At 41.5% G+C, this 12412-nt stretch overlaps 1 protein-coding gene across 15 annotated transcripts in view; it reads right to left on the reverse strand.

Moving 5' to 3' along the window:
• BAZ2B (bromodomain adjacent to zinc finger domain 2B) overlaps nt 1-12412 on the reverse strand; it is a 193868-nt gene that overhangs the window by 44174 nt on the left and 137282 nt on the right. For 12 of the 15 annotated variants that reach the window (XM_053407722.1, XM_053407678.1, XM_053407698.1 and 9 more), the window contains 4 exons: nt 12233-12293; nt 9656-9764; nt 9268-9369; nt 3425-3635 (listed from right to left, as the gene is read on the reverse strand). In XM_053407722.1, the coding sequence (XP_053263697.1) occupies nt 3425-3635; nt 9268-9369; nt 9656-9764; nt 12233-12293 (483 nt within the window). The remainder of the gene's footprint in view (nt 1-3424; nt 3636-9267; nt 9370-9655; nt 9765-12232; nt 12294-12412) is intronic. The other 3 variants (XM_053407739.1, XM_053407792.1, XM_053407784.1) reach the window with 1 other exon arrangement.

Here is a 12412-nt window from a genome sequence, read left to right on the forward strand (position 1 = left end):
TTTCTAGCAGCCTTAGCTGCTTCAGCCAGAGTGGCCAACGGGCAGGATGATGGGAGTTGCAGTTCAGCAACATCAACACAGGTTTCCCCATCCCTGCTATTAGAAATGTACCTAAAATGCAAAATTCCTCCCGGGTGGGCATGTAGGACCCCCAAAAGAGGACGTGTCTGGGAATTCTCAGATGGATGGCAACCACAGCATGTGCTGTACCTGATAGGAGCCTTTCCACCCAGCAGAGGCTGGTAGAGCAGTTCATTGCTAGCAACCACTAGCTGCCACTTCAGGGACACAACAGGGATGGCCAAATTCCTGTATTTACCAGAAACTACATACACGGGTGGCACTGTGGTTTAAACCACAGAGCCTAGGGCTTGCTGATCAGAAGGTCGGTGGTTCGAATCCCCGTGACGGGGTGAGCTCCCATCGCCCAGTCCCTGCTCCTGCCAACCTAGCAGTTCAAAAGCACGTCAAAGTGCAAGTAGATAAATAGGTACCGCTCCGGTGGGAAGGTAAACAGCGTTTCCGTGCGCTGCTCTGGCTTAGTCATGCTGGCCACATGACCCGGAAGCTGTATGCCGGCTCCCTCGGTCAGTAAAGCGAGATGAGTGCTGCAACCCCAGAGTCATCCACGGCTGGACCTAACGGTCAGGGGTCCCTTTACCTTTTACATACAGAAATGGTAGCGAAGGCAGTGGGAACCTCAACCAACACCATGCAAGTATGCAACTGTGCATTAGCCAGCTGCCTTCGCTACAAGGAAGGTCAGCTATTCAGTCAGTAACTGAATAGCATATTGCTGCAAGCAGAGATATGTCCCTTGCCTCCATGGACATCTCACAAGGTTTTCTAGTAGCAACAGGAATTAACCTTTCCCCTTCACCCACACTAGAGGTTTCTGCCCTGTTGCTCCTACTAGAACTGCTGGGCTTGGGGTGGGGGGAATAAAAGCAACAATTGTGAAGGGAGAGTTGCAAAAACTACAATTACACATGAAATATTTATACACAGCACAGCACAATCTACACGACAAGTTATCTTACAAAAAACAAGACTAGAATTACTGGCAGAATAGTTATGTCACAGAGGCACCTAGTTTGGAATCTATACAAATGTGCCAGTTTATGGAATCAGGAGCCATTGAAACGAGACTATTCAGAAGGTTGGCATGACCTCTAAAGCATGTGCCAAAGACTGGGATAATTATCCTCCTTCCGTAAGTGTTATAAGCTTGAACTCAGCTTTGTGGTGTTCACCACATTCCGAGGTACTTATGTAAATATACAAGCAGCACAAATACTGATGACAACCATTTCCTGCCCCCACCCCCAGGATGAAGGTAAAGTTCTTTCCATTCTTTGGAACCTATCCACAGAAATTCTCTCATTTGAGGTAATGACAAGGCAGTAGAGAGCATTATATTGGGAAGTAAGTAATTTTGTAGTCTTCTAGACTGCCAAATATTCTGCTTGCTACTGCCCCTCTCCCCTGAGGAGTCAATTATCTCTAAAGGGTTAGTTTTTCATTATCATTGTCCTAAGTAAGGTTTTGTGCCAGGGATAGCAAGCTTTCAAGAAGATTCTGCTGAATAGATGCGCACACTGTGTAAGAGGTGCATTTACACCTTGGTCATATGCAATACCTATGTGTGTGTGTGTGTCATCAATTTCCCCAAGTAAATTATTGGATGACCAGTTTCTGGCATCCCTGAACATTTAGGGAGTTACTCTTTATGACACTAGATGAAACAAGACTGGGAAGTCTTTTGAGAAATAATGAATTGGTAACCTGGAGTTTTGCAAGCTCAAACAGTGTCATACATGACAAAGCCTTCCAGACTGCAGAACTAAATGCTTTATAATTAGGTAAATTGGATATACACACAATCCAAAATGTGTGTATGTGTGTGTAAGCCAAGTTACAAGGAAGTGGCTGATGGATGTAATAGTGGAAAACCGATTGGAATGGTTATTGTAAAATATGCAGGGATGTAAGATATGCAAATTTGACCAAACTGCGGGAGGTAGTGGAGGACAGAGGTGCCTGGCGTGCTCTGGTCCATGGGGTCACGAAGAGTCGGACACGACTAAACGACTAAACAACAACAACAAGATATGCAAAATGGACCATGGAAAGAGGAGAAGGGAAGGCAATGGATATTTTAAAGTTTGTAACATGTTTAATTGAAACTGTAAAACAAAAATAATAATAATTTTTTTTTTAAAAAAGGAAGTGGAATGTGGAAGAAAAGACAGGAGCCTACAGCTCACATTGTTTTAAAAATATAAACAGAAGCATAGGTAGGGAGGAATTTTAAGCATGTTTACTGAATCATGTATTCACCATAGGAATACTGCAAATGGGAATTTATTTAGGATCGGAATGTGTACCAGAAAAATAATAATAAAAATGGCTGAACCAATAACAGTGTAGGCAACAGTCATAATGCTAGAATAATTTATAATAGCAATTTTGTCACAGAGATAAAAACATGACTCTTGATTAAATGACAGCATAGGGCCTTTATCAGGTGACACACACAGAGACACACTTAATCTATAAAAAAAGAGAATTGTTTCCCCCAAGGCCAACATTTGAATTGATTTTTACATCATGGCCACCCTAAATCAGGAAAGTATGTGTGAATTGCATTTACATATTACTACTACTAATAATAATAATTTTTAAAAAATGATAATAAATTAAAATTCTATACTACCCTTCATCAAAAGATCACACAAAAATACATACTGTAATAGCAAATGAAAACAAAACCTCCACAGGTATTTATTAAAATCCATACATATTACCAGGGACATATGCCAAGTACTTGCCAAGAAACAGGACTGAAGGAACAATTAATTGTATCCTATCCTCCTTTGACCTTGGGTGGCATTTAACCATGCTTCCCTCAGAATAGACCCACTAAGATTAATAAAGTTAGCTCCACTAATTTTAATGGTTCTACTCTGAGTAAACCTCAGTTTAATACCACCCTTTGTATATAATTTGTTTCTGATGAAGCCAAATATTTTATAATTTTGACTAATCTGAATTCTCCCTAGTTTTGGAAGTAGTAATATATTCTGTTCTTCTTTGCTGATAGTATGAAAATGACAAACTCTTAAACAAACAGATAAAACCTTTTGTGGATGTGTTACTGATAACACAGGCAGACTGGCGGTATCCCTCTGCCCAGCTCTCCCAGTTATTCTGACCTCCTGCTGGCCACCAAATGGACAGACTAACACAGGCCAGTAGAGAGCCCCAAAATTGGGACATTTCAAAGGAGTATTTTGGAGCTTGAGTGAACATGGAAAGTCCTTAACACAATACATAAACCAAAATGCTTCTTTGCTTATTGAATATAAATTGTCTGCAGGTACCTTTTACTACGCGTTGGGAGAAGTTATAATAAAGTCCTTACCTTGGGCTTGTAACTTTCTTAACAGCTTAGCATCTGTGTTGTCAAGAAACTCAGTGCTACCAACATTTGGAGGTCGACCTTTGCGACGCCTCATTTTCGATTCCTCTTTCGCGCGCTGTCTCTCTGGATTCGGTGGCCGCCCTCTACGTCCTTCCATAGCTCTGATACGAGGAAGGACTTCCTCTTCTTTCAGCAAACACCACTGCATCCCCTTTGTAATTAATATATTTCACAGGAAGTCATTATAAACGCAAAATGGACAACAACAAAAATGTGCACTCAGCTGACATGTAAAAAAGCACACCGAAGCGTATGTCTATATATCTGTGTGAGAGCTGCAAGCTTGAACTGATCAAACTGGCAGATTAATCAATTTAGGCTTTAATTGCGGCCTAGAATTTTCTCCCCACTCCACCCCGCATGGAAGTTGCCCTGCTCTCCACTTCTCTCCCATTGACACCAATGAAAGTGAAAAGTATTGTTGTTTTTCCCATTCCATAGCAGCTGTATCTCTTGGCTGTTTTTAAAGGTGTCCTGGGGGATGAGGGGTCTTGTGATCCACTCACCACCCTCACTCCCACCAGTGGAACACTGTCAGGAAGTAGGTACATCTTTGCCAGCAAAACTCAGGCAAACCAGGGTCTTTTCTAGGGAATTAGCTGCTGTCCTGCCAGCAACACTTATATACATTTAAAGGCCCCTCAGCTAGCATTGGTGTATAAACCTGATTCAGCATATATCTCAAGCCCCTTCGCATCCTTGTATTCTTATTTAAGTTCATTCGTGAAGTTCTGAATAGCTTGTTTCCAAATGAAATTACTTGGCAGTAATGAGTATTTAATGAAAGCGATTAGCTGTTGCTTACACATCACTGTTGCATTGTATTTGCTCTGTTTTGTCTAATTATTCCATTTGGAAGGATACATTGAGACAAAAGGCAAACATGTTTGCTAAAAACGAAGTCTCAAATTCTTTGGTCAGCATGATGAAACTATCTTTGATAATTTGTACTTGGGGCATTCTTACAATCAATTCACACTGAAACTCATTATTGCCTTACAGTCTTCTCAGAAACATGTTATGTTCATCTATGGAAATCAGTTTCTACCTACCATTAAAAAAAAAACATTTTTAACTGATCTGAAATTTTCAATTTATTTTAATCCCTTCTTCTCACTATCTCATTCTGTGGAAACCTCAGGATTTCTGCTGAGAATTATTCCATTTGCTTATTATTATTCCAGATGTCACCATGTGGCATCTGAACCCTCCACATCCTAAATTCCTGTAGCTTTCAAACACAGCCTTTAGTTTAGGAACAGCTTGCATTTAATTTACACAAGAGAAGCCTAGTATTGTGTTTCTTTATCTAAAACAGCTCAGAAGTCTGATCTCTTCTGAACTGTGTATCTCATGCTTTTCTCATAACCCAGTTATCACTGAGGGGATAAACCAAAGGACCATAGCTCACAAGTAGACCAGCTGCTTTGCATGCAGATAGTCCCTGTCTCAAGCCCTGCCATCTTCAGATAGGGTTGGAAATGTCCACTACCTGAACCCCTTGAGAGCTGCTGCCAGTCAGTGTGGACAGTACTGAGCCAGATTGACCAATGCATCTATCTCAGTCTAAAACAGCTTCCTGTATTTCTGTATCTGTGCTGTGACACTTCAGACTGCAGACGAAGGCTTACAGGACTGGAAACCCCCCCACCCCACTCTCTATACAAAAAAAAGACGATCCCTGTGCATAGAAAACTAACATGCCAAGGAAAAGGTTAGACTAGATATCTAGTTTCCATTGCCTTTTAAAATAATTAAACAAACAAACCATATGGCCACAATTAATTTATCACTGTTAACCTTAGAACCAAGAACACAATCTGCTGGCTACCAAGCTCCCTTCTAAAGAAAGGGAGCCTTACAAGACTTCCGTATTTGGATAAGTAAACTGTAACAACAACAGGCTAAATTTATACTTGCTCATTCATCCGATCCCTCCTTGTGCCAAGAACACACATCCAACCCAATGAGGCTCAGATGAGCACGGCAGTGTGGATGAGCACCTAGTACTGCAACAGGTTGAACTCAATGGGGCTGATGCTTCTGAGTAAGATACATATAGGATTGTGCTGTGCACCAGCGGCACATGTAGAACTCTGCTGCCACACAAAGTTCTCATTTCTTGAGTTGAGTTCACTTATTGCATAATCTCATATTCAACATTTTGAAGCATACAAATTGACCAAAGAAACAAAGCGATGGTAAAAGTAAAATTAGGACAAACGGGGCAATATCTTGCATACCTTTGATTTGAAGTTAATTACATCGGAGTCCATCGTTCCAAAGTTAATTTGTGTGCTTTAAAATTAAGCATGGTAACTCACATTTAACTGGGAACAAGGATAGATTACCAAGAGTTTACTGGTGACGAAGAGCAGTGATTCAGTAATCCCATCACACACGGTAACAAATGCGGTTTGCAATACCAGCTGGGGCTTGTAGAAGTCACACATATATAGACATATATGAAAGCATGTACAACAAGCACATTTATGCTAGCAACCACTGTAGAAAAAAAATAAGCTGCTATTTTGAATGAAGTACATTGCTCTTCTCATTAATGCACACACATTACAATAAAAAGTTCCCTAACACTGAAGAGTTACTTACCTTCATCTAGTGTTTCCCAAAGTTCATATTCTGTATTGCTCCATTCTAACTCTAATGCACCTGTTCTCATATTTTCCAGGGTTCTTAAATGGCTCCTGCCTCCACCCAAAGTGAAAACAAGGGTCATGAATTCAGAGCTATCACCCTGAATAAAGAGAAGGCTAATCATGCTTGCCTGGCTGGAATCGATCTAAATGTGCGTCTGGCAAAATCTAACCAATGATGTACCAAAAACTAGACAGCGAAAGTCTCCTTGGGAAGAAATCTTAAAGCAATTTGATAGAATTGTCCTCCTGGTTTTCAGTACATGTGCTTGTATGGTAATGTCATTTCAATGGAGACATCTAACATATTTTCTTTTTGGTGTGCAACCGTTTCTACTAATCAAAACTGGAAGAAAGATTACCTGGAACCCTCACATCCCCTTGCACACGTAACATTTATTAGCGCAGAACTCTTTCCAATGTCCAATAACAGAGTTGTTAGGGGAGCATTTCAGAAGGCAAAGTACTCTATGCACAACTTTCAATGCAGGGAACCCTGCACAAGGATAGCTAATACTTTGGGGTGTGTCTAATAACACTGCGGCCATGCATCCTACCAGACAGAATACTGAGTTTATTTTTATTTCAAGAAGAGACTCAGACTCATAATGCATAGGAGTTTGGCAAGAAATGTTGAAGGAATTAATTGAAAAAGTACATGGTGAGTAATTTGTAAAGGGAAACTTGTCAAATGGTCCCAACAGTACACTAACATATCCAGACTGCATATCTACATATCTATTATCCTTCTTCACCCCAATTTTAACTGCCATAGTTTTCCCCAAGAAGAATAAGGAATTGTTGTTCTGAGATATTCCTGCGATTTTACAAAATACTAACCAACTGCAAATATTATACACTGCTATAATCTCCATGGCTGCCTGTGTGAATCCATTACAGTAAAAACAAGGGGGAAACCCAACCTCAGGGTAACTTGGTAATTTTAATGTAATGGCTTTCTGTGCAGAATCCTGGGAACTGTAGTTGGTGGGGATTCTGTGAATTTACTGTCAAAATCTATAGCCTCGCTCCCAGAATTAAAGTTCCTCATTAAGGAAATAGAATGACTGCTATAGCTGCAGCAGTACAGCTATACCCTGACGCCTTGTTCTCTTAAAACAGCAGATGAGGTGGCAAACTTGTTCCGTGAACATTCCTCACTGTAAAAAACAACAATAATAAAACCCCTCCACAAAATAAAACTGCATGTCAAGGAGATATGCTCTAGCCAGGCTTTCTCCCTGACATGTTGGCTTTATATCACTAGAGAGGTTTTTAAATAGACAAACGTCAGTCAAGTGAGCCCCAATCTGTAGTCTGAAGTTGTCAAGAAATAGGTTTGTCTCCACATCGGCTGTTTATGTGAACTAGCCCCAATATCTGCAATGACTTACATGTACAGCTATGCTCTACTGACCACTTTAAAGGACTGAGCACTAGCAGGGGAAGCCGTAGTGTTCAATTCTCCTTCACCTACTGGACCAAAACCAAGACAGTGTCATTTCCCAAATGTGTGGTTCTGCACCATTTCATGTTTGGGTTTTTTGGCAACACCTGGCTTTGTAGGATGTGCCCTATGTGGGGACGGCATAGCAGGCTAGAGCCATGAGCAAATTGCTCCAATAGTTCAGGGTAGTACTTGGGAGCACTTGGCAGGTATCTGCACACACTTAGTTTGTACCTGTGGGAAACTTGCCTTAAAAAAAGGGGAGACCATATACAGACCCCATATTCCCAAACTATAAGGAATGAAATACTGCCCACTACACAGAAAGAAGTTATGTACTCAATTATGCAAGTAGTAAGTGATGTAAGACAAAGTATAGGGTACACAAAGGCACATTTAGGTTAAGAAAAGGTTCCCGTTAGAGAAGTCCAAATAAGGTAAGACAGAAAGGGGGAGGACACACATAAATCCTTACAACTACAATCCGGTGTATGTGCACCTGAGAGTAAGCCTCATTGAACTCTGTGGGACTTAATTTCCAAATTAACCTGCAAACGATCGTGGTGCACGTTAGCTAAAACAGAGAACAGTGTCTCACAGATGAAACATACACACAAAAAATGTCCTTAAAAACACACATTTATCATATCCTCCCTGGGGTTTATTGTCCCCTCCCCAGTCTTATTTATGTAGACTTTGCAGAATTCATCATACATTCTCCACAATGAACAAACAACTCTATGTTTAATTCTATATTTCAGCCAACACCACAGAGACAGCTAAAGAAAAAACATGTGTATGTGAACACAGCTACTTACAATTACCACATATATAAAATAACAAAGTTGATCTCAGAAGCATTTAAACTGATATACCAGTGCTCAAATTACAGAGAAAAGAGGAGACATTCTTAAATGAAATGTATAAGCCCCACCCCCTGACTCCTCCCAGTTTTAGCCGAATCATGCTTCCCATATACTATATGGCCTTCTGAAAAGAGGGCCCACCTAAAAGGCAAAGGGGGGAGTGTGGACTTGTACAGTGGTGCCTCGCAAGACGAAAAGAATCTGTTCTGTGAGCCTCTTCGTCTAGCGGTTTTTTCGTCTTGCGAAGCAAGCCCATTGACGGATTAGCGGATTAGCGCTATTAGTGGCTTTTAGCGGCTTTTCGGCTTAGCGGATAAGCGGCTTAGCGGCTTAGAAAAAGGGGGGGGGGAAGGGAAAAAAACCTGCAGGAACTCACAAGACATTTTCGTCTTGCGAAGCAAGCCCATAGGAAATTCGTTTTGCGAAGCACCTCCAAAACAGAAAACTCTTTCGTCTAGCGAGTTTTCTGTCTTGCGAGGCATTCGTCTTGCGGGGCACCACTGTAATTTGAGTACTGGAATATATACTCAACCTCAAAGGCCAATGATAACTAGATGACTGCAGTTTCCAAATTTAATTCTGCGAGATGCTGAGCACCTGGCAAGGTGATAATGAATTGTGAAGGTTTTTCCAGCACTTTCCAGGCGTCAGGTGCTCAGTCATTCACAACTACTATCATAAAGTCACACATATGACTGCAAGAATGAACCAGCTAACAATAGCAATGCTCCAGAGTGTAGTAAAAAAAATATTTCACTTAAGATTTATGATACTACGCCTTGGATCAAAGACTTTACTTTTTCAAAAAGCGGATACCTGCGGTCCATCTCTGGCTTCATAGAAGTCACCCACTCCTATTTTTGCACTGAAGCTGAAATTGTCCCTTGAGATATCCATTATTCCATTTCTGCTGAGATACTGAAAAAATCACATATTTTTCCACTTCAGGTTTTAAGTCATTACAACCCAGCTTTGATGTACAAGCTAATGTTAGAGAGAAGTCAAATGTGTGGGGGTTTTTTGGTGCATATTCTGGCAAGGGGATACGAATTTACAAGAGGTCAGTTTAGAGGCAGGTTTAAGGTACATTAGCCTCGCATCATGGGCCATTTTGTATCAAGGAACTTTAGTGGAGGAAAAAGTTCATTTAAATAATTATGTGCATGCTTAATAAGAACCAGAAAGCATAACGTTTAAAATATACCTTTACTACTTCAGGGTACTGCCTTAGCTTCTTGCCACATGGTGCATAATATGCTACTTCCCCTTGAAGGCGGCCACCGAAGTTCCTTATTCTTGTTTCTCTTTGCCAGCTGCAATAAAAAAAAAAAATTAAAGAGGTACAGCATTATAGCAACACATATGTTGGGAGGAAGTCCCTTTGAACTTACCTCAAAGCAAGCATGCATAGAGTTGGACTGCACAGCAGTAATGCTACGTACAACTTCCTGAGAGTAAGAGTCACGGAGTTAAATCACACTTACTTCTGGGTAATATATCCACTTAGAGGTGTACTGTAGCTCAGTGGCAGAGCATCTGCCTTGTATTCAGAAGGTTTTGGGTTCAATTCCTGGCATCTCCAGGTACAACAGGGAGAGGCCTCTGTCTCAAACCCTGTAGAGCCTTTGCCACTCAGATGAGACAATACTGAACTAGCTGGATCAATGGTCTAATTCAGTATAAGGCAGCCTCCTACGTTCCTAAGTAAATCAGGGTCCCAGTTTGCCAATAAGCTGTGATGGTGACAGTCATAATATTTGTAAACTGAAGAACCAAGTTGGAATCTAAGAACGCACAACTTCCATTATTCCTGACCAGTGGCCATGCTGACTAAGGCTGGTGGGAACTGGAGTCTGACAATATCTGGATGGCACCAAATTGGCTACCCTAGTTTAGCTTTTCCTGTTGAAATAATCTCAAGTGGTTTGGCTGAGAAAGACAAGGAAGAGTCACTGCTAGTCAGAGTTAATGGCATTGGGCTAGGTGAGTTACAGTACCAGGAAGGTTAGAGAGCCTGTGGCTGTCAACCAGAAGGCTGGTGGCTCGAGCCCACCCAGGGACGGCTGTGGGCGGAATTCCTGCATTGCAGGGCCCTCAGGGTCCCTTCCAACTCTAAAATTCTATTATTCTATGACTCCCCAAGTCACATGGGCTATTAAACAGAGTTAGGCATATTGTAGCATGCAGAAAATTAAGCACCAGGAAAAACGTGCCCCTGCAGTCACCCAAAGGCCAAAAGTTCCCCCTTGAGGGCAAACAACTGCTACAGTGCAGCTTACTGAAAAGAGTGTGTGTGAAATCTGAACAGCTGAAGCAGATCAGGAAAGTTTCAATGTAAGGAAAGAGTACAGTGTGAGCTGGTGTTTCAGATTTCAGCTGTAGGATGCAGAGAAAGCTGAGGTGTTAGAAACTAATCCTTAGCTAGGGCCTAGTGAGACGTAGCACAAGAGAGAAGCAGTTCGTTACCTAGTGACTGCAGTAGGAAGAAAGATGTAGGCAAGATGTAGGCAAGATGCAAGTAGGAAGAAAGATGTAGGCAAGATGCAAGCAATGGTGAATGTCAGTAAGTAGAATGAAGGCTGAAAAATAGCGGATGCTCTACTTCTACAGCAGGGACTAACATGTCTTGCCAATAATTTAGTTACTGGAACCCATCCCAAACTTGGCAAGCCCCCTCAGAGAAACAAAAAGGGATGGCCAATGCAAAGCACAAAGCATCACAGGAAGACTCTCTGGGGGGAAATTCACCTCTTCAGCAAATTACGTATGAGCAATTATACCTCCCCCCTCACTCCTGGAACATATTCTGTGATTTGTGGGGTTTGGGTCTGATTTTGAATACAGTACGAGATCTCAGCTTTTTGGTGAAGATTCAGAACTGAACATTGCAAAGAAAACATATGAAACCCAACTCTGTTTTTCCCCACAAAAGGCAAATGGGGGAGCAGGGAGACTTGCAGAGGTGCATCAGCCAGAGGGAAGTGGCTTAACCGTTCCAATGCCCATAATCTCAATTTAAATAGTCCAGCAGGTTGCTTTGAATCATCTCCCAGTTCAGACTCCAAAAGTGACAAATCATCTAGAGAGAAAAAAGGGGTTTCAGGAGATGATATGTGGGTTTGGGTTAAGCCCCTTACTACCCACAAATTCTCACATGTGCCTCTTCCTTCATGTAACTGTGGAAAACATGGGCCTGGGAACTTGCATTTGCCAGGGTACTTTTGTCTTCAGTGTTAATAACAACTCATCATGTGTCAGGACTGGTCGTTGTCCTCTTCAGATCACCACACAAATGCTTCTTGTTCTTTTATAAAACTTTTTATTGCGTATTAACAAAACATTCTTATAAACGGTTCTTAAATGTTATTCCTCAGAGTCACTTCTTTCAGATACCTTCTGAGCTCTGCTTCTCCATGACCAGCCACTCTCAAAATGGCGAAGGCGCCCTTCCCTTCGCTTTCCCGCTCTTTTTTCTAACCTCCTGGCTAGAGCTGGCTTGTATCTCCCCTCCTCCAAATCTGAGCTAGAACTTAACCCTTGCCTTTCCTGGGAACAGCCGGTCCCTCCCTGTTGTTCCTGTTGCTCTCTTCTCTTCAATTCACTGCTCTCCCCCCCCCCCCTTGGGGAATGCTTTCTCCCTCTGGGAAACTGGAATCTTCTAACTCTAACTCTTCCCTGACATCATGGTCCAAACAAATTGCAAAATCACTACCTTTAGGAATGTTACTACATTACAAGAAACTGGTTTCACAAGTTTAATTCAAAATTGTATCTTACATACCCATACTCCAGAGGAATGCGCAGTTCTCGCTCATCTGTGACTCTGCGCCTTTTTGAAGTACCTTAAATAGAATTTAATGGATTAATTTTAGAACACAGCAAACCCAAATTACAACTGCAATTGTTCTGCTATTTGTTCTGCAATATGTTCTGCTATTTTTTTTAACAAAAAGAACAAATC

The sequence above is a fragment of the Podarcis raffonei genome, chromosome 1, assembly GCF_027172205.1.
Source record: "Podarcis raffonei isolate rPodRaf1 chromosome 1, rPodRaf1.pri, whole genome shotgun sequence".
Lineage (NCBI taxonomy): Eukaryota > Metazoa > Chordata > Lepidosauria > Squamata > Lacertidae > Podarcis > Podarcis raffonei.